Source organism: Triticum aestivum, chromosome 5D (assembly GCF_018294505.1).
Source record: "Triticum aestivum cultivar Chinese Spring chromosome 5D, IWGSC CS RefSeq v2.1, whole genome shotgun sequence".
In the NCBI taxonomy this organism is placed as follows: Eukaryota; Viridiplantae; Streptophyta; class Magnoliopsida; order Poales; family Poaceae; genus Triticum; species Triticum aestivum.
The window spans coordinates 442,915,207-442,937,278 of NC_057808.1; the positions used below are offsets into that span (position 1 = coordinate 442,915,207).

At 48.8% G+C, this 22,072-nt stretch overlaps 2 protein-coding genes across 5 annotated transcripts; one reads left to right on the forward strand and one right to left on the reverse strand.

The window, feature by feature from the left end:
• Positions 1–11,806: 11,806 nt before the first annotated feature.
• On the forward strand, positions 11,807–16,976 carry LOC123122541 (protein DETOXIFICATION 41). Of its 4 annotated transcripts, none has more exons than XM_044542741.1 (9): positions 11,807–12,864; positions 14,525–14,827; positions 14,917–15,461; positions 15,546–15,632; positions 15,759–15,815; positions 15,900–16,138; positions 16,217–16,335; positions 16,448–16,534; positions 16,638–16,976. In XM_044542741.1, the coding sequence occupies exons 1-9, from the start codon at positions 12,025–12,027 to the stop codon at positions 16,716–16,718; spliced, it is 2,358 nt and encodes a 785-aa protein (XP_044398676.1). In that variant the 5' UTR covers positions 11,807–12,024; the 3' UTR covers positions 16,719–16,976. The 4 variants fall into 4 exon arrangements, 3 of the variants coding, with proteins under 3 accessions (XP_044398676.1, XP_044398674.1, XP_044398675.1); XM_044542739.1 differs by lacking the exon at positions 11,807–12,864 and adding an exon at positions 13,964–14,171 and having other exon boundaries at positions 14,328–14,827; XM_044542740.1 differs by lacking the exon at positions 11,807–12,864 and adding an exon at positions 14,231–14,401 and having other exon boundaries at positions 14,470–14,827.
• A 1,987-nt stretch (positions 16,977–18,963) lies between these two features.
• Positions 18,964–20,679, reverse strand: LOC123125399 (11S globulin seed storage protein 2). Its single transcript, XM_044545899.1, has 3 exons — positions 20,507–20,679; positions 19,456–20,390; positions 18,964–19,377 (listed from the first exon to the last, which is right to left on the reverse strand). The coding sequence occupies exons 2-3, from the start codon at positions 20,376–20,378 to the stop codon at positions 19,242–19,244; spliced, it is 1,059 nt and encodes a 352-aa protein (XP_044401834.1). The 5' UTR covers positions 20,379–20,390; positions 20,507–20,679; the 3' UTR covers positions 18,964–19,241.
• Between the last annotated feature and the right edge of the window lie 1,393 nt (positions 20,680–22,072).

Genomic DNA, 22,072 nt, shown 5'->3' on the forward strand with positions numbered 1-22,072 from the left:
ATGAATTTCAGACGAGTTTGGGATTTACTAGAATTTAAAAATCAGGTATCTCAACATTTTGCCCGCAATCAACAGTGACCTAGTGTTTGAAATTCATTCCCATTTCTTGCATGGGACCTAAGCATGCACCCAAGGACACATATTTGATTTTTCAACCAATTTATATGCACTGGAGCATGTGCATGTATTTCAAATTTGAATTATGCACATAAAGTGCCTAGAAAACCCAGTTAATGTATAAAAAAGTCCAAATGAGCCCCGAAAAATTCCAAAACTTAACACAACACTCCTGTTGTTCTATGTTGGCACTAGAAAAATTTTGAAAGCAATAAGAGGCAACGGATATCGTTTCGTCCCCAAAGGTCGCACGTTCCCTACCGAAACCATCACGCCTGTTGCGTGAAGCTCTGTTTTGTGAGAAGCTTATACCTAAACCTGCCCAAATGGGACAAAAATTTTACCACGACATGTTGATGCCGCTCTCCATGATACCATGCCAAGCTTCATGAATTTCAGACAAGTTTTGGATTTACTAGAATTTAATAACCAGGTATCTCAACATTTTGCTGGCAATCAACAGTGCCCTGGTGTTTGAAATTCATTCTCATTTCTTGCATGGGACCTAAGCATGCACCCAAGGACACATATTTGATTTTTCAACCAATATATATGCACTGGAGCATGTGCATGTATTTCAAATTTGAATTATGCACATAAAATGCCTAGAAAACCTAGTTAATGTATGAAAATGTCCAAACGAACCCCAAAAATTCCAAAACTTAACACAGCACTCCTGTTGTTCTATGTTGACACTAGAAATTTTTTGAAAGCAATAAGAGGCAACGGATATTGTTTCGTCCCCAAAGGTGTTGTGGTGTTCGAAATTCATCCTCATTTCTTGCATGGGACATAAGCATAAACCCATGGACATAAGCAGATAAAAGGTCTAGCAATTCAAACATCGTCCATTGCCGCTGTGACCCCATTATGTAACTCAAATCAAGATGGAAAATCAAGTAGATCCCACATAGTTTATTATCGCCAACCGTGTGAGATGCAGTACAAAATATCCTGGACCACCGTCGGTGTATAGTATGCCTATGGCTTACGCGAGAAGGTGCGTCGGCTACAATCCACAGTATTCGTAATCTTGAAAATATCCACCACCTGGAAGGTTTTAATGTTTGATAGCACACGATTAGTATGTGCAGACTGTGTGTGATGTCTGATACTCCCGCTCTGCTTCAGTCCCTTGATTCAAATTTTCAGTAGCCCCGGCATTTTACTCCCGCCTCTGCATCCTTCGTAATCTCAAAAATATCTGCTCGCCTTGATCCAAATTTTCATTAGCCCCGCCTTGTTACTCTCGCCTAGTAAAATTTTCAGTTGCCGCAATATTTCCTCAAACACCACCTTGCCCCCCCTCCACACACACCACACACTCCCCAAAACATCCGCTCACACACACACACACACCACCCCCGAAAGCATTGGTAGGTCGCCGCCATCACCGGCGCCTCCATCCTCAACCTATGCCTCTGTGCCGGGAAGCTCGAGGAGCCAATGGACAAAAAGATGTTTATCATGGCATTTTCGCCCGACGCCGACGAGGTGGCCGCCGAAGTGTCCCCGTCGTCCTCCGCGGGCTCGATCCGCTGTCGTCGGTCCCCCGATCCGCCCGCCACCGCGCCCCTATGTCGGTTCAAGGACTTCCCCATCCTCCCTCGGACCCGGCAGCCGACGAGGTCCTACCTCGGGGTCCGGCAGTGGCGGTCGGGGACGTGGGTCGCCGAGATTACAGATCGGGAGACCCACACCCACCGGTAGCTCGGTAGCTTCCACACGGCCGAGCTCACGGCCATGGAGTATGACCGCTGGCAGGTATGCTACCACGGCGCGGCGGCTAGGCTCAATTTCCCCTTCGGCACATGTCCGGTCGACCTCGTTCCGCCGGAGCCAGGGGTGGTGAGCTCGGCTATGGCGCGGGAGGACCGCGAGGCGTGGGAGCGTCTCGAGGCCGAGGCCGCCGACGAGGCCTACATGCAAGAGCTCCGCCGGCAGCACCCGGAGCTCATGGAGGCGGAGCAGGCGATCTTTGTCGGCGCGGAGGGCGGCGAGGTTATTGCGCTCTCCTCCGATGACGAGGTCGAAGGCGACGAGGACGGCGGCGTGGAGGGTGGCGAGGTCATCGCGCTCTCCTCCGATGACGAGGTAGAAGGCGGCGGCGACGGCGGCGCGGAGGGCGTCGAGGTGGGCCCCAAGGACGAGGAGATCAACGTCGACGAGTGGAGGAGTGCCTTCCCCAACGACCCCAACGACGGCACCGGCCCAGACCCGGCTCGCGGCACACCGTACGTGACGAGGAAGGATTGGCTCGACCTCTACTTCGACCGAAAGTAATTTAATTTAGTTTAAAATTATGCTTTATGTTCGGTTATGCAAAACTATCTATGTTTATGTTTGAATGCATGCTACTTTCGGTTGAACCTGCTTTGAACTTGATCAAATTGAAGTTTACAACGTTAAGTTTAGGGGATCGACTAGAAAAGGCCAAAAATGCTGGAGTATATATATATATATCCACTAAGGGTTTTAGTCCTTTATCTTTTAAAGGATCGGCTAGAGATGGCCTTATGACTTGTTTATTTCAGTTCTTCACAATGTGATGCTCTATATGTGCAACTATTTGTCGTGCATTTCAATTTCATCAATAACAGTTTCAACAATACCACTATGAATTATGATATTTGGTTGCTGTTAAGGATATTGCATGCCTTCTCATTTTTTTAACAATAACTAGTGTACTTTAGACCTGCACAATACTAGTTTGAATGATTATTTGCTTGTTTTTAAATGTTATGCCTGATGCAGTTAACACACCTTTCCACTTCTTGTTTTGCTTAACTAGCGTGCTTAAGCCTGCACACTGAAGCTATCATTTGTAGATTATGTTGGCTACCATGGATATATTTGGTTGATGTTTAGCCTGTTGTGCTTAACATGCCTTTATATGTACTCATACAAGACAATATTGAGAACAGTGTTGTTTTCCATCGAGGTTAGTTTCATCGGATATTGGTAGCTGGTACCAAATAGCCTGGGGCTGATAATTAAGGGATTAATCATCAAATCGGACATTTCACTGAATATATCTGTAACCCATTTATCAGTAGGTTAACTAGGGTCATATTTAATATATCTGAGGCTACATATCAACATGCATTGTACTGAATGACTAAATATGCAATCCCAGGCTACATAGCAACAAGGAAGAGTGTTACCTTAATGTTCTGATGATGTCTAGATATATATGTGATAAAATCTTATATAATGCGATGGAGGGAGTGTTGTACTACATCATTTTTCAATTGTTGTTTAGCTTCTAACATTAACTTGGTTCTTTTAGGTACATATATCATTGCCAAAGATCCACACTTCGACCCTTTCTGTGTATGGGGCAATGAGATATTCATGAACCAGCATCAAGTGAGGAAACTGATAAAGATTTTTATTAAAATGGGTCAAAAGATGTCAATCAAACTATTTGTTTACACTTTATGCAAGACAACAGTGAACTGCAGGATGGTAAGTAAGAACCATGTAGCCTTCTTTTTACTGCCCGTAATGAGTTGTGTTAGATGAATGTATCTTTTTTTTCTTTTGCAGTGGATCCTGAAGCAGTTTACTCAAGATTACCTCTCAAACTACATGATTGGTAGCCAACCATCACAAGTGGTTGGACTAGAGTCCTGCATGCCTTCTGCATCTAGGAGAGCACAATAGGGTCATCCCGCTTCACCTTGTTCAGCAACCGGAATGTCTGTCGCCTCTTTCTTTACCATCTGTAATAGTACAAGTATAGAACCCTGGTTCATCATTCTTTATTTGGTGCTTATGTAATTCTTAAACATATATACCTGTGAATCGAATAATGCATTCGTTGTTTGAACCTGATGAATATGAATAAAGCTATAGCCTACTTTCAAGTTTAAATTAGGTACAATTTTAAATAGCAGCAATTAAATTAGGGCGAAATTACGGTGTGCAGGTCATTACGGTGCACACGGTTAATAAAGCACAGCGTGTGCGATATACATCATAATACGACACGGTTCACGGAGAGGAAACATGTGTAACAATGCACACAGTTGTTGTTTGCAAAGCATGCGTGATGTCAGACACTATCACATACGGTGCGGAAAAACTAAATGTATGTGATTGTCTACCTATCATACACAGTTTATAATCATGAACTATTTGTGATGTGCCAGGCATCGTAAAACTCTCGTGCCTGGAATCTGCCTGGAAAACTCCCGTGCCTGGAATCTGCCTGGTTTTAGGTAAAACCACAAAACTCCGACTGCGATGGCAATGCGAGCACAAACGAGTAGCAAGGATGAAGCGTTTGGGATATTCGAGATATCGGAAATGGTTATATGGGGACAACTGTATGCATCAAGGCTTCCTATCCCCGACGGTTTCTGGGTCGTGTGGGAAGGACCCCCCTATCGCCGTCACTCACTAGGCGACGGTTCCAAATGCCATCGCGGAAAGGGGTTAAAAACCGTTTGTATAGAACCGACGCGTACCAGTGCATTACAGAAAAATGAGTAATTGTCACATGGAGTTGTCCCTTTTGAAGAAAAGGTAGGGATAGACGTCGATGGGCCGTAGAGGGGCCGACATAAGATCGCACGAGGAAGCGTTAGACACCCCCCTTGTATGCCTTTGCATGGGGTCCTAACATGGGTATACAAGGGTTGTGTTATGAGAAAAAGACAATACACAATTTTGAAGTGGCCCCTCTGATGAGGGCATCCTAGTACCTCCTGTTGTACCCATGAAGGAGGAGGTGAAGCCCAACTTTAGGACTCCACCAAATTAGAGGCGTGCCAAGGGGGTGACTGAACCATGGTAATTGGGTGTGTGACCATTTTCAGGTTTTTCAGATGAAGTCTTTGTATCAGGATTAGGCGAGGATGTACAGCTATTTGGATGGCTACGGGCGCTACTATGAGCCATCCGTAATGTCACACGGTTTCCTCACCTTTGAGCGTAAAGGGGACGGTTTTCCTGCGGCGAATTCATCGCGACCTATATGGCAGATTGATATGAGTGATTTGCCTGCCGCAAGTCCACTGCGACGAGGTTTTATGCCACGATGATGGGTTTGTTGAGGCCAATTCTGATCATTTTGAGGAGAAGAGTTCTCCACGGCCTATTCGGCTCGATGAGGCAAAGCGAGCTGAGAGGGAAGTTTCTGAGGACACAGTGTTTGTTCCGGAGGTTGTTGTCGACAAGGCAGCGACAAGCATGACTCCTTCACAAGAGAAGAAGGCTGATGTTGACACGAATGTGGTGGATGAAGTTGTACCACTGAGTGGGCTGAATGTGCAACTCAAGTGGGTACATGGTGATACTTGCATGTCAGTTGATAGAGGCCAGCGTTGGAATTTGTTTCAGGCGCAGTGCATGATCAAGGGCAAAGCGTGTAAGTTGTTTATCGATGGTGGTAGCTGTACCAATGGCATAAGCAAGGCAATGGTGGCATCTTTGGGGTTGTCCACTTGGCGTATTCCTGAACCTAAGCATCTAGAGTGGTTGAATAGTTGTGGTATGCTGAAGATTACACACAAGGTGCATGTGCCATTTATAATTGGTGAGTATGCTGATGAGGTGGAGTGCGATGTGTTGCCATTAGAGGTGTCTGGATTGCTGCTTGGGTATCCATGGCAGTATGATCACAATGCTATCCATGCTGGGAAAGCAAATACATATACATTTTTGCATGATGGCAAACAACGGACGTTGAAGCCAATGACAGATGATCAGATCAAGTCTGATGTGGTGTTGGTGGTGCGCAAGGATAAAGTGCGTAAGGGCAAGCTACAACAGAGGATAGTTCAGCTTCGGAAAGAGGAGCATGATGCGAGGAGTGTCAGTACTGATATTGTTTTAGTTGTGTCTGTAGATGATAAGCCAGCTGTGCCTGTTGGCAACAAGACGGCTGATGTCAAGCCTCTTAGTGGTGAGATGACGAACATTGCAGTTAGTCCTACACATCCATTTTGTATTGATAAAAGTGTTCTGGCCAATGATAGTTGTGCTGCTCATGTATCGGTGCCTATGGAGGCGCGGGTAGTAGACCGCATGTTTGTTGGACTGGTTATGCGGAGATTTGTTGGAGCAGTTGTGTGTATGCACACAAGCAAAGATGGACGTGTTCGTCAATTGTGTGGCCCAGGCATTGCTCCTATTTTGCAGAGTTTTACAAAGAAGGTCCATGTTCAGCGACGACGAGCTTCATCAAAAGTGGAGAAGAAGGTGGTGACACCTAAGTCGAAGCTTATGTGGCGACAGAAGGAGCCGCGCCCTGCTATGACAAGTTCAGTTAGCAGTGAGGGAGGAGGTGGTGTGGCAGGCTGGCAAGACTTGCAGATGGTGATGAAGCGTGGTGATGTTGCTAATTGGACACCACCCATTAGAGAAGACCCTACAGCATTGAGGACAACGCCTTTTCAACGGGGGGAAGATGATGAGGGAATCCCAGTACCTCCTGTTGTACCCATGAAGGAGGAGGCGAAGCCCAACTTTAGGACTCCACCAAAGTTAGAGGCGTGCCAAGGGGGTGATCTGAACCATGATTATTGGGTCGGTTGCATTTTTAGTTATCTGGTTTTTTTTCAGGTCATGTTGTGGGCCAATTAGGATTTTTATTTGTGTTTTCCAGTTTGGGCATGTCCAACCGACTTGGTTTCTGGTCTCCTATATAAAGGACCCAGCGACTAAGGTTTAGGGGAGTTTAGAAATTGAGTTGTTTCTGGGATGAAACATCCCTCTGCAAACGGCGCCGCCGTTTATTCGTATTGAATAAAGATTGCATGAGGGTTCTTGAGTGCATCAAGAATTATCAGGCTTAGGTTCGAGGCGTGTTGATCATCAACACATTGTTTGCTGGAATTTCATTCCTCTTCTTCAGGTTGCGTTCGTCGCATGATTGGAAGATCTGCTATCTTGTTCAATTCGCCGTGAAAGATCGGGCAAAATTCTACGGATCATCATGTCGATCCTTATCACCCTCATTCATAAACATCACAATCCCACATGAGGCAGATTCATGTCTTCAATGTCAACATGCGTCGTTATGGAGCCGCCGACTCAACTTCTACTAGGGGTTGGCCTCTCTTTAGAGATGAATGATCCTAAGACCTATTACAAGACAAACAAAGAGTAAATGCACATGGAGTGGCACTTTATTAAGAAAATCTAGGAGCTAGACATCACGGGCCCACCGTAGAGGGGGCGAATCATCGAAGTGTCGAAACCACTCCTCCTTTTGCATGGGCCCTTTAACACGTGCACGGTAGGGTTGTGTACTAACTAAAAAGCCAATACACCCAACTTTAAAGTGGCTCCTCCTTTACAAACCTGACTACCGCACAGGACGATTCATGCCTTCAGTGTGAACCTCCCCCCTTTTTTGAGGCCGCCGACCAACTCCTACTATGACATGGCCTCTCTTTTGTGTTTTCCATGATTCTCTGACCTTTACCAACGCAAACAAAGACTACAAGTCATATGGAGTGGCCCCTTCCACGGAAAAGACAGGGGCTAGACGGTGCGCCTCCGGCGAGGCGGCAAATTTGACAAATTTGACCTATAGACGAAATCAAATCACAGAATGAACTATTCGTGAAACTATTTCACGCGGTTGACCTTTTTGTGTGACGCCCGACACGAAGGCGCCACACTACACTGTGCAACGCCTCACAGATAGGCGCTACACGGCCAGCGTCGCACCCGTGCGATCAGAAAATTACTAAGTCAGTATGCAGCGCCTGAGAGCTAGGCGCCACACTATACAGTGTAGCGCCTAGCTCCTAGGCGTTGCACTAGTGCAGCGCCTAGCTCCTAGGCGCCATGGGTCAGCCGCGTGAAATAGTTTCACGGACAGTTCATTCTGTGATTTGATTTCGTCTATAGGTCAAATTTGTCAAATTTGCCCGGCGGGGCCAATGAAGGCGCGTGAGAAAGTGTCAAAAGCACTCCTCTATCTGCATGGGGACCTAGCATGGGTACACTATGGTTGTATAATAAGGAGAAAAGTTAATGTACAACTTTGAAGTGGCAAACAGGCGGTAAAGAGAGAAAGAGCGAGAAATAGAAGGAATAGAACGGGTAGAGGAATATTGACCGGAGAGAATGGGCGAGAAAGAGAGGGGAGAGAAGAAAAATACAATAATAGATTAACTTTTTTGTGGATGCTCAGCTTACCCTGGGCTATGTTGTGGACCTTGTAGTTAACAAGTGTTTTTTTTGGGGGGGGGGGGGGGGGGGGGTGACTCGACTTACACTTAGATGTGCTAAGTGCCCAAGAAATAACCTCTCTGAATTTTTGTTAGAATTTTTGAATTAGTAGAAATATAGCTTGCTTTGTAAAAAATTGTGGAATAATTGGCGAAGGCTTGGCTTTGTACTATGTGAAGTGTCATGGGTAGTAGAAGGGATCCATGTTGGTTCTCCACACCAAGTCACCAAACTTTGAGATAGACAAGACATGACAAGATAAAATCAAAAGAAAAAAACAAAATAAAGAAAAATAAAACAAAGAAAAAACAAGAAGTTAAAATTCCTCTATTGTAGTACACAACTAGGAGTAACTAGTTTAAAATTTGGTAACCAAAATGGTTACATTTAAAAAAACACGAATATGCAAACTTTGCGTATCTTTTCATTGATAGCTAGGAGTTGTGATTGCGGAAAACATCGACATTGAAGGCTAGGGTTGCAGGAACCACATTTCTACGGTTTTGTGCCAAAAATCACTAATTCCGGGTCATTTTTTTTACAAAAACAGTAGTTATCGATTTTGGACCATTTGATGATGATTATGACAGGTGGAGCTCACAAAAGTTGACGTGGCATAACTGCTCACGGGGATGGAGGCATCATTAGGATTTTCTATATTTACAAAGGGGCCCTGTGGTTTTATAGGGACACCCTTCAATCAAAGAGTAAAACGCAATCCACTCCACCCATAGATTTGGGCTACCCAAGCAGCCGAGCAGAGCAGCAACACGTCGGCAATGGGTCTCATCGTCGATCGCCGTGGCCCAAGGGCATCCTCAAGGCGGTTGTCACTGACGCCGAGCAAGAGCGGCAGAGGCTGGGCCCGAGGGATGACCCCTCACGGCGAGGCACGCAACCCGACCTCGGCGCTCGGTCTGGAGGTGGTGCCCTCTGCGAGGCCGGCCACAGATCAAGGTGGTGCTGCAGATCGCCATGGCGCGCCTCGAGGAGGAGTTCGGCCTACTGTTGATCCCATTCCTGGGACGCGTCGCTCGCTGCCAAGTCCTGTACGCGTCACTCCTCCTCTCGCTCGCTGGTGGACCGGCTCTTAGATCCAGTCTATGCCGACCGAGGGACAGCACGGTGACAGGACCTCAGGGATGTCCATGGCGGCAGCACCTACAGAAGAAGAGGGGGAGGGAAGAGGAGAGATGGGAGAAGAATGAGCAGAGGAGGAGTCGGGTGGCCTAGCGGCGCGTGGTTGCCCTGTCACCCCTCCGCCCAGAACAACAGCTCGCTCACCGGCATCGAAGTTACAGCTGCCACGGGAAATGGCCGATACGTTTTCGCCAGATCCACCACCGGGCGGGGGCCGTGGAGGCCCGATGTGGCAGGATCCGTCTTTGGATGGCCCGGGGAGGGAGGGGCGGCGATGTGAGTGCTTGGACAGGCCTATCGGCGGCGCGGCCAGTGTTGGGGCTAGCCTGCACGCGCGCGGTGGGTTGTGGGCAAACTTAGCCAAATGGGCGGTCTAGGCGTGCCGGCACGATAGCCCGGGTTCCTAGCCCGTCACGGGCCAGCCCAACACGTGACTTAGCGGGCCGTGCCTGGGCTAGCTAGGCAGGCACGCGTGCTGGCCTAGCACAACGGGCCTAACCGTCTGGCAGTCTCGCAACTAGCTGTCATGGTGAGCTAAAGTGCCGACTCGGGAGGGACCGGGAGGTGTGGCCCATGAAAGAGAGGTGCACACGAGAGCGACGTTCCTAATGGCACAAGCGCGCGAGGGAGACGTGCCTCCTGCACGGGCACGGGCGCATGAGACTTCTTTTTTTCAAACCAAGAGCGCACGATACGTAGCATTCCACTTCCACGATTTGTTACTCTTTTTTTCGAAACGCCTCAATCTATAACTCGGGACGTCATGCCGGACGGGCCGCCGTGCCGGCCCGTGTAGCGAGGGGGCCGTGCCTGGGCACCAGTGAGGGCAGCACGCGTGCCGGCCCGGCACCACCCATGTATTTAGCGTGCCTAGCCGGGCTGTGTCGTGCATGGCCCGTTTAAACCAGGCTAGGCTCGGCCGGGCCATGCTGTCCCATTTGGCCAGGTTGGGGCAAATTATTATGTTCGATTCCATGTGAAATCAGATGACAACATAATATTTGATTTTGTTACTATGAATTTAAACATTCTATACAGGATAGTACTCCCTCCGTTCCTAAAAATAAGTCTTTTTAGACATTTCAAACAGACTGCAACATACGGATGTATGTAGACATATTTTAGAGTGTACATTCACTCATTTTGCTCCTTATGTAGTCACTTGTTGGAATCTCTAGAAAGACTTATATTTCGGAACGGAGGGAGTATATACTACAAGAGTAATATGATGTTCCTAAACCTTAAGCGTCATTTGGCTCTCATCAATTTATCAGGTGGCACAGGACACAACTGTTTTTTGTTGTTACCTTGTAATGTGATTATGTGATATTCGTTGGCCATGTTGCTTCAATGGGATTGTACATTTGTTGACATCATATTTTGACATGAAAAAAACCGGAATCAAGATGTTCTTCGAATCGTCGAAATGAGCAACTTTGCTATTTGGGTCATCACCATCCGAAATCGTATGCAACCTCGGAGGCCAAAGCAGTGTTGTGGAGCAGAGAAAACAAACCATTCTAACCAGATCCGTTTACCTAGTATAACTGGGTCAAACCCGAGAAGAGCTAGAGATTAGCCAACCGTAACTGGGCCGTACCCGAGAAGATCCGTCTGTTAGCCTAGAATAATCGGGCCCAGCCCGAGAGTGGCAGATATATTGGCTGGTTCAACCGGGGTTATGTTCGATTTGTCCCAAAAATTTACATTGTCATCATGGGGCATTTTTCGGCATCGACGACCTCAAATCTAGTGGTAATATTGGTGTATGTGCTAGTGTAGAAAACCCTAAGCTAACTTTACCTATTTCATGGGCGCCCCATGTTGTTGAATTTTAATCCTATCAAGACCAATAAACTTGTGGCTGCACCTACATTCCCTAGTCCTACTCCATGATGTCAATATGAGTGTGCCTAATCAATGCCCCATGACGACAATGACATCATCGAGAAAAAATTACATTGACATGATGGGGCATTTTTCACATTGACATCATGGGGGTTGTCCTCGTGCCATCCGGACCTCATATCCATCACCGCCCAACGACAAAATCGAGAAAAACCACCAGATATGCCGTCCTTGCGCCTCTTTCTATACTTGATGTAAACCATCTTATGCGATGAGCCAACTCCACCATCATGGGCAGCAACCATTGACCATCCATAAATACAAACCACACTTCTCCTCAACCATAATTAAGGAGGCAACAAATAGTGAAGACTCTAAGTTTGCGCATTATCGAGATAGACTCGCTTCATGAGCATTTCAAGGCTGTGAATATGACGATTTTGCTAGAGTTGCTCTTAAAAGACAGCGCAATACGAGGATGGAGCCCGATGAAAGAGTTGAAGATGGAGAAGCCTGGTATTTCAAAATCTTATGACTACTGGACATCGTAGCAAAAAGGCTATGTGGGCTGCCCTGACGCTGTGACCCCACACAGCTTGCTCCGGCCCATCCATCGTCGGCCAGTGACCTGCCGCCCGCCGCCGCCGCCGCCGTCGGCACCCTCCGGCCATTGCCAATCGCCTTCCTAACCACCAATCGCATTTCCTCCCGCGCACGCGAGCGGGCGCCATGGCTGGGCATCTAAGCAAAAACCCATTTCTCCTCCTCCTGCAACCCCGCCGCCTGTGCACCGCCGCCGCATCCTCCTCGGCCGCCGCGGGAGAGCTCGCCCCCGTGTCCGTCGTCAACGAGATACCCCACGACGATGACCTCGCGGAGGAGTCGCGCAGCCGCCTCGTGCGCGACACCTGCAAGCTGCTCGAGCTCCGGGGCTCGTGGACCCCGAAGCTGGAGGCGCAGCTCCGGCACCTGCTCCGGGTGCTCTCCCCGCCGCAGGTCCGCGCCGTGCTCCGCGCGCAGGCGCAGACGGACGCCCGCGCCTCGTTTGAGTTCTTCCGCTGGGCCGACCGCCAGTGGCGCTACCGTCACGCCCCGGAGGTATTCGACGAAATGCTGAGCCTCCTCAGCCGCACCAGGCTCCACGATCCCGCCCGGCGCGTCATGCGCCTCATGATCCGCCGCCGCATGAGGCGCGGGACGCAGCAGTTCGCGCACCTCATGCTCTCATACAGCCGCGCGGGGAAGCTCCGCTCCGCCATGCGCGTGCTCCAACTCATGCAGAAGGATGGGTGCGCACCTGACATATTGATATGCAATGTGACAGTGAATGTGCTTATTTTTGCCGGGCGCATTGACAAGGCAATAGAGTTTGCTGAGCGGATGCGCCGTGTTGGGGTCGAGCCGGATGTAGTCACATACAATTGCCTTATCAAGGGGTTATGTAGTGTGCGGAGGGTTGTTGAGGCGCTAGAGATGATCGGTGTAATGCTGCAAAATGGGTGCCCACCTGATAAGATTACCTATTATACAGTGATGGGCTTCTTGTGCAAGGAGAAGAGGGTGGCAGAGGTGCGGGGTTTGCTTGGGAGGATGAGGAATGATGTGGGTCTATTTCCAGATCAGATCACATATAACATGCTTATCCATGTGCTTGCAAAGCATGGGCATGCAGATGAGGCGTTAGAGTTCTTGAGGGAGTCAGAGGGGAAAAGGTTCCGTGTTGATGAGGTTGGATATAGTGCAGTTGTGCACTCTTTCTGCTTGAATGGGAAGATGGCTGAGGCAAAGGAGATTGTAAGTGAGATGATCTCAAAAGAATGTCACCCTGACGTTGTGACATATAGTGCAGTTGTTGATGGGTTCTGCCGAATCGGGGAAATTGATCAAGCAAGAAAGATGATGAAGCATATGTATAAGAATGGCTGCAAGCCAAACATAGTCACACATACTGCATTGTTAAATGGTCTCTGCAAAGCTGGGAAAACTTCAGAGGCTTGGGAATTGCTAAACAACAGTGGAGAGGAATGGTGGACTCCCAGTGATATCACATACAGTGTTGTAATGCATGGGTTTAGAAGAGAAGGGAAACTAAAGGAATCATGTGATGTCGTTGCCCAGATGTTGGAGAAGGGTTTCTTTCCCACTACTGTGGAGATTAACTTACTGATCCATGCGTTATGTAAGGAAGGAAAGCCGGGGGAGGCCAAAGACTTCATGGAGCAGTGCCAAAGCAAAGGTTGTACCATTAATGTTATCAACTTTACTACTGTAATTCATGGATTTTCTCAGCAGGGGGATTTGGAATCAGCTCTGTCTTTGTTGGATGACTTGTATCTCAGCAACAGGCATCCAGATGTTGTAACTTATACTGTTGTTGTGAATGCTTTGGGAAAGAAAGGTCGGCTGAAAGAAGCGACAGAGCTTGTGAAGAAAATGCTTTATAGAGGAATTGTCCCTACACTTGTTACATACAGGACAGTGATACATAGATACTGTGAGAAGGGCACAGTGGAAGAATTACTCGATCTACTGGATAAGATGTTAGCAAGACAAGAGCTTAAGAGTGTATACAATCAGGTCATCGAGAAGCTATGTGCATTAGGTAAAATACATGAAGCTTACAGTCTCCTCAGCAAGGTACTGAGAACTGCCTCACAGAGAGACGCTCAGACATGCCACATTCTGATGGAGAGTTTTCTTAACAGAGGTCTCGCAGTTCAGTCATACAATGTGGCGTGCCAGATGTTTCAGAGAAATTTAATTCCTGATATTAAATTGTGTCGAAAAGTTGACAATCAGCTGACCTTAGAGAAACAACCAGCTGCTGGAAAACTTATAGTTAAGTTTTTAGAAAGAGGTCTTCTGAAACAAGAAAAGTAAGCTATTGCTGTCTTGACATTTTGATGTATCATGTATTTATTGGCAAGAATGTTTAAGATTTGATCTGATTGTTAGAAACAGATGCATTACGTACTGGAAAGCTTACTCACTTTCTTCTACCTAAAACTGACAGATTTTAGTTTTGTGTTCAGTTGGTAACGTTTCATGCATCATGCTCATACCCCTGCACATGTCACCAACTTATCCACAACCAGCCAATAGACTGGTAGGTATGGAACCTGAAGATTAGTTAGCTGCAACTACTGAACAGTAACATGTTCATGCATATATCAGCATCTCAAGGGCTTGGTCCATAATGAACTAGACTGAGTGAAACACTTAAGGGGAGGAGACAATGGAGGGAGATGGCGACGCTGCGACGGCGCCGTTGCTGGACTTCATCGATGACCAGTCAGCCGCCTCGGAGGAGCTGCTGCGGCGGGAGCCGGTGCCATTCGACGTGCTGTCGCGGCTGGCATTCTGGGAGGCCGGCAACCTGTGGCGCATCTCATGGGCGTCCATCCTCATCACGCTCTTCAGCTTCACTCTCAGCCTCGTCACGCAGATGTTCGTTGGCCACATTGGTGAGCTCGAGCTCGCCGGGGCCTCCATCACTAACATCGGCATCCAGGGCCTAGCCTACGGCGTCATGGTAACTAGCTGCGCTCGTTCTTGGACTATGTAGTATAGTCCTTTGTGATGCTTAGAAACGACGTCTTCTCACTTGTATGTGGAATGCAGCTTGGCATGTCGACTGCAGTGCAGACTGTGTGCGGCCAGGCCTACGGTGCGAGGAGGTACAGGGTGATGGGTGTTGTTTGCCAGAGAGCGCTCGTCCTCCAGTTTGTGACGGCCGTCGCCATAGCTTTCTTCTACTGGTACTCTGGCCCATTCCTGCGGCTCATTGGGCAGGCTGAGGATGTGGCTGTGGCGGGGCAGCTGTATGCTCGTGGGCTGGTGCCGCAGCTGCTCGCGTTTGCACTCTTCTGCCCGATGCAGAGGTTCCTGCAGGCTCAGAACATCGTCAACCCCGTGGCGTACATGGTGCTTGCTGTGCTCGTCTTCCATGTCTTCATCTCGTGGCTCGCTGTGTTTGTGCTCAGCTTTGGCCTTCTCGGCGCGGCACTGACTCTGAGCTTCTCTTGGTGGGTGCTCGTGGCGTTGACATGGGCGTACATCATCTGGAGCCCAGCTTGTAAGGAGACATGGACTGGGCTGTCCATGCTCGCTTTCAGAGGCCTCTGGGGATACGCCAAGCTCGCCTTCGCGTCAGCTGTTATGCTAGCGTGAGTAAATTTATCAGCCATTTCTAGTTAACTGTTTGGTACTTCTTGCATGTTTATGTCTTGCGTCGTTGTGTTCTTGCCCAGGTTGGAGGTCTGGTATGTGCAAGGATTTGTGCTTCTGACTGGCTTCCTCCCCAACTCTGAGATTGCTCTTGATTCACTCTCTATCTGGTACGCCACTCCATGATTCAGCCCATGTTATAGTTACACACTGGTTGGGAGTTTTAATGTCTGATTGTATCTTCATATTCACACATAAGACATAACATGCATCACTATCTCTTTGACTTGTTTCAGCATCAACTACTGGAACTGGGACTTCCAAATCATGCTTGGTTTGAGCTATGCGGCCAGGTCAGTGCAAATGAATGAGACCTACCAGGATGTATACCAATTTTGCCCGTGCTGATCAAACATTTGCATCAACGTATTGTGCAGCATTCGTGTCGGCAACGAGCTTGGCGCTGGCCATCCAAAGGTCGCGAGGTTGTCGGTCATGGTGGTCGTCACGGCGAGCATCGCCTTCAGCATTCTCGCCACGATCGTAGTCATGGCCCTCAGGTACCCGCTGAGCACCCTCTACACAAGTAGCACGACGGTGATCGAGGCCGTCATCGCTCTAATGCCATTGCTGGCCATCAGCATCTTCTTGAATGGGATCCAGCCAATCCTCTCAGGTACTGACATTTCGTCAGAGATCATACAGTACCTAGTTTGCATTGAGCAAAGGAACTAAACTCCTGGAATCTCTGCAGGAGTCGCGGTCGGGAGCGGGTGGCAGGTCATAGTTGCCTATGTCAACGTCGGGGCTTACTATATCATTGGGCTGCCGATTGGATGCGTCCTAGGGTTCAAAACAAGCCTGGGAGCAGCTGTAAGCTAATTAGCTTCCCGCGCTAATTTCATCTTCAGTTTGTTAACCTTTATCTTGCAACATATTTTTCCAGAGGTCTGATGATCAGTTGCATCTGTTTGTGGTAATTCAGGGGATTTGGTGGGGCTTGATCATAGGGGTCGCGGTCCAGACGGTGGCTCTGATCGTCATCACGGCCAGGACCAACTGGGACAGCGAGGTGGGCTCGCTCTCCTCCATTCCATGCATGATTATTTCAGCTGAATCTTCTGTTTCTCGCTGTGCTCATGGCAATGACACAGCTATGCCATGTATGTGCTTAGGTTGAGAAGGCGATCCAGCGACTGCGGCGCACTGCGGCAGACGAGGGCGGCGTGCTGGGGGTCGATGATGACGACGTCTGATGACCGGTTGGGGGCTCTGTTTGGCGGCCATTGTTTGCTAGGAGCACTCTCCGGGAGTAGTAGCTAGGTGCCTAACTTTACCAAGTGGCTCTAGTGCCTTTCGGTTTGTGCAATAAGTTGAAACTCAGATGATGGACTTGTCGTAGTTAAATGGTTAATTAGCCCTGGCTGCTGGACTAGAAATGGTTTGATTTCTTGGAACTCTTACACTTTGCTGATGCCCCCAGATTATCGAGTCGATATGGACCCTGCTGGTCAGCCTGAGGTTGTGCCATGGGCCCCTTTTGTCAGCACCAGCATGTTGTGGGCTGGTGGGTTTTTTGTCTGCACGAATCCGCTACATTTTTTTTGACTGTTCATAGGACATGTGTCTACAATCCCTAGAAATTTCAGATCCAAAATCAAAATACATATGAAGAAACCAAAAAGACAAATCTGCATGAATGAATAGTGTTTGAAAAAGACAAAAGCACAAAACTACACTATTCACACCTGACTCGTCCCTTTCGAATTTGATTCCGGACGCCGTCGTCGTCTGATCTGGGCAACCGGACCATGGGTACTCCCTGGTGCTCGAAGAGGGACACTGATGAAAGGCCATGGCATTGCATCCAAGAAGGCTATGCCATCCACAGGTGCCACCTCTAGTAGCATCGGTAAGGTGAGAAAGGATTTCGCCCCTGCCGTTGACAACTCTTCAATTATTAAGACATGTCAATCCTACAACCATGAGTTTGATTTGTCATAGATCACTTGACGTGTACAATTCGTTGTGACTTAGGCTACTTCCAATGCATTGGTGCTTACATGAGGTGCTAAGCACATTAAAAACTTTAGCAGCTAAAGCCCCCAATGCATAGGTGCTTAACTTGTTGGTGCTAAGCATCCTTTATTTAATTATTTTGCAACTAAAGTTCTTCATGCATTGGTGGGATTCTTCCATTTAATTGTTTTGCCTAGGTTCTCGTACTTGACATTGTTTTTTCCTGGGGTCATTAAACTCGTCGCTCTCCTCTGTTTGGTTCATAAGTCCTAAGACTTTTTCTAGTCCCAACTAAAAAGTCCCTAGTCCCTAAAAAGTCCCTCCCTGTTTGTTTTCAGGGACTAATTAAAAAGTCCCTAGTCCCTCCCTAAAGTTATTAAATAGCAGGGTAATTGAATAAGGGCTATCTAACAGAACCGTCTTTAAAGCTATGGTGTGTACACCTGTCTCAATTGTCTTTGCGGAAGAGAGTGTAATATGTGGTTGACGTGAGGTTAGCGTAGTTACCTAGTATGGGCCTGCATTTCAATGGTTTTCCGACTGGCAGCACCCTCATGCTTCATTGACATGCTAATGGCCTATTGTGATAAAATTATTTCAGTGGTTCGCCGAGTTCAATGTTGCTTCATCGAGTAGTTTTAGTGATCAACATATTATGATTTTCGTGTAGTGGAAGTAGACTCTACAACTGTAGGATTACGAGTTTATTAGTCTAACATAGTGTTTTCTTTAATGAGAAAGAGCAACTTTGTTAAGAATAACAAAGAACAATTTCAATGGATGAAAACTGAATTTATGATGTCATTTAGAGGAAATGCATATAGTTAGGAGGTATTAATGAGTAATTATATGGTGAATGACAATGATTTCACCCCTGTCGCCACGCTACAGCACATCGGCCGCAACCCCCGACGCCGCGCCATCTCCACCAGGGAGCTGCGCCGCGCCCGAGTGCCGGCCCGCCGCAACCCAGATGAGGCCCAGAGAGGCCTAGATCTGGGCGGAGCAGAGGCCGGCGGCCAGCCGCACCACCACGCGCCCCGCGGCCAACAGCCGCGCCGCCACATCAGGAACACTCGCGACCCGCGGAATCTCGCCGCCAAGTTGCACCATCGCAAGCCGAGAGGCACCGCCGCCGGCCACCGACGCCCGAGCAGTGGGGGCCGCACGCGGGGACAGGCAGACCCGCCGCCGCCGGCACCACGCTGGCAAGGCCCGGCAGCGCGCGCTGGCGGCGGCGGGATGAGGTAGGAGCGAAGGGGGTGCGCTGGGGGGAACGGGGAAGGGCCCCCGTTCACCTCGCTTGGGGAGGCGACGCGGGGGTACGGGGGCGGTGGGGGGGAGGGGAGGGGAAAGGGAGGGGGTGGGGGCGAGAGAGAGGGCGCGCGGCGGCGGGCGCCGCCGGAACCCTAGGGAGGGGGAGCTCCTCTCGCTCGTGAGAGACGAGCAGTCTCTAGAACGACACTGACGTGTGGTCTCATATGAGTACAACAACGCGCAGAATTATTTTCCTCATTCACGTACGTAAGAGACGTAACAACGTACTACGGAGTCTAAGCCAAGCCGAGGGGTAACACACTTGTGGTCTCATATGAGTACAACAATGCACAGAATTATTTTGCTCATTCACGTAAGTAAGCACGTATAGAGACGTAACAGCGTATAATACAGATCGTGTGGTACACGTCAACGAAGCATACGGGACACACACGCGACGGAAAGTGAACGGACGCCGCGGCGCGAACGCGTGCACCGACCGCTCAGTGCGACGGCTCGGCGCTGCGGACTCCGAGCAGCTCCACCAGCTCCGGCGCCACGCTCAGCGACGCCTGCACCACCTGCGCAGTCAGGCCGCCGAGCACCGAGCCATCCCCGGTCAGGTGCTCCACCGCGGGCCTGCCATGCGAGCACGACGGCATAATCAGTAATGATTGTCATTTCACATATGAACTAGCGAAATCCACATATACGTACCTGGCGCTCTTGATCAGGGACACCCACTCTGCGCCGTCGGCGCCGGCGGAGATGAGCGTCACGGCGAACCGCGGTACGACGAACACACTCCCCGCGGCGACCTCCTCGTCCAGCAGCAGCGTCTCGCCGCCCGCGGAAGAAGACACCTGAACGCGCGCGCTCCCTTGTGCCACGTACACCAACTGCGCCGCACCCTCCCGTAACACCCACGGCGCGGGCGCGGCGCCGGGATCGAGCCGGCCGATCACCGCGCTGATTCCGAGGTCCCCTAGCGCCGCCAGGTCCGCCGCGGTGAGCGTCTCCAGGGTACCTGCAGCCACTTGTCCGGCGTTCACGACGAGCCCTTTTCTGTCGTGCTCGCGCGGGCAGACGCCGGGCAGCTTCGTGCTCAGCCCGGTGAGGAGGATGGCTGGCTGGCTCCGGAAAAGGGCGGCGGCCTGCTCCTTCGTCACGCCAGGCCATGCGCCGGCGAGGAGGCCCGCGTCGAAGCCGCCTAGGACGCTGTTGCCGCCGGCGAGAAAGAAGTAGGAGATGTCCCCCGGGCTGACAGCGCGCTCCGTGTCGCCCATGAACAAGATTGAGAGGTCGTCCGCATCGCCGTCGCTGTCGTTGTACCACCACGAGACATCCCCAGTGCGCACGGCTATGACGTCGCCGGCCTCGAGGCGCACGACCCTCTCCCTGGCCGCGGGGGAGGCGTCCCCGGTGGCGACCGGGAGGACACCGGCGACCCCGGAGCCTCCGAGGACGTAGCCGAACTTGTGGGAGTCGGCGTAGTGCGGCAGCGCGAAGGAGAGCGGCCTTAGCACGAGCAAGCCACACCCGAGCCCCTCTGCAGCGAGCTCCGGCTGGTCGACGCCCGACCACGCCACATACGCCCCCGCGTCCGACTGGACCAGGGCCTTGCCGCCCTTGGCAGACATGTCTGTCTTGCCCTGCATGCCCGCGAAAAAACAGTTAGATTGATGGAGCTCTGGATACATGCATGCATTCAAGCATGTAGGAGGTGACAGAAATTCGTTCAGCCTTCAGAATTTGGGAGATGATTTACCTGTGCTAGCTCCTCTTTGGCAGGAAGTGGAAGAAGAACGTCGTTGAGCTTTGAGAAATGCGTGCAATTTATAGCAAAGATCCCATTCCCAATGTATCAACTATCAAGTGCAACTTGGCTACTGTTACTTGACTCAAAACCAGTAGAATCAGTCGGCCGATCCAGCGCCTTGCGTTTCGCCAACCAAGTGTGCCCTCTGCTCGCTGCTCCTTATCCTTGTATATCTGTGCTAGGTCTCAATCAAATGATATACTCTTCTCCTTTCCGGTTTATAGGATTTATCTCAAAATTTTAGATTTATCATTTTATAAGTCTTAATTTGATTGTTCTCCATCACATGTTCGAATCTCAAGGTGCATTAAATCATTGCATGTAAGGATTAAAAAAAAATGACCAATGCATGTACTTCATGCATGCATGCATTGCAATTAATGCATTGGTACACAATTTCTTTTTGAGAAAAAACGAGGGCATTAATTTAGTGTTTTTGCAAACTACAAAAATTATTCCACACTCACCATCTATCTTGGTTGATGAGATGTTTTATTTGAGTCCTATAAACCGGAAAGGAGATAGTAACACATAAGAAAGAAAATAGAAAAAAACTAAAAATAACTATTTGCACGAGTCTCCACATAAGCCTCACAGATATAGCATCGACCGACTGAGACATAACCAAGCCTCGGTCGTCCGAGATTTAGCAACACTGCTCCCAAAAATATATATCTTTCAATCTATCTCTATTCTATTTTATTCTACTATATACACTAAAAAACAAAATACAGGTCACAAATAGAAAACAAATGCTAGAAAACAGAAAATATTCGACCATTAGTTTTGTACATAAGAAAAAACACAACTGCTAGATCTACATTAAAGCTGAAAAGATTACAGACCAATGTCATCCTTTCTAAATTACTTACCATTGCCACTACATTAAAATATGTCCTTGAATTCTACGGAGGAAACCCCACAAAAGTCAAGAATATGCCTCGCACAATAATCCTCATCGTGCTATTTACATGTACCCATCCTGGCGACAGGCGTACCCCAAGTAGTACATACAGGGCCAGAGGGCAATGTCGTTGTAGGCCATGTTGCTGACTTGAAGACCGAGGATGAGCACGGGCCCGGCGCAAATGCAACTAAAAAGACCGATCTGATGGAAGAGACTAGACAACATATTATACGTCAACAAAATTACATTGATGGGCTCAAAGCTTTTGTGCAGCGTTTGACAGAGATGTGCTTCCTATTCTCCTTCTCAATCAGTTAGAAACTTCGACATTGAGATAATATACCTTGTTCATTACATAATGTAGTGTGTATAGATTTTTCCAATATTCAAACTTTGCAGTCTTTGACCATGTTTTGAGAGAAAAGTATTTGTATTTAGAATAATATATATTATCAGATATATCATGACTTAATATTCATATTGTATATGTTTGGTATTGTAGATATAGATAACTTTCTCCACAAACGTTGTCAAATTTTGCTAAGTTTGACTTTTAAGAATATCTATATGCAGTATGGAACGGAGGGAGTATTACTTTATGAAGTTTG

Coding starts and splice junctions, on each gene's coding strand:
- LOC123125399 (XM_044545899.1), bottom strand. CDS start 20,378: ATGTCTGCCAAGGGCGGCAAGGCCCTGGTCCAGTCGGACGCGGGGGCG. Junction 19,378..19,455: donor TCCCTGATCAAGAGCGCCAG/GTACGTATATGT, acceptor CTCGCATGGCAG/GCCCGCGGTGGAGCACCTGA.
- LOC123122541 (XM_044542741.1), top strand. CDS start 12,025: ATGGCTGGGCATCTAAGCAAAAACCCATTTCTCCTCCTCCTGCAACCC. Junction 12,865..14,524: donor AGGAGAAGAGGGTGGCAGAG/GTGCGGGGTTTG, acceptor ACTTAAGGGGAG/GAGACAATGGAGGGAGATGG. Junction 14,828..14,916: donor GCCTAGCCTACGGCGTCATG/GTAACTAGCTGC, acceptor TGTGGAATGCAG/CTTGGCATGTCGACTGCAGT.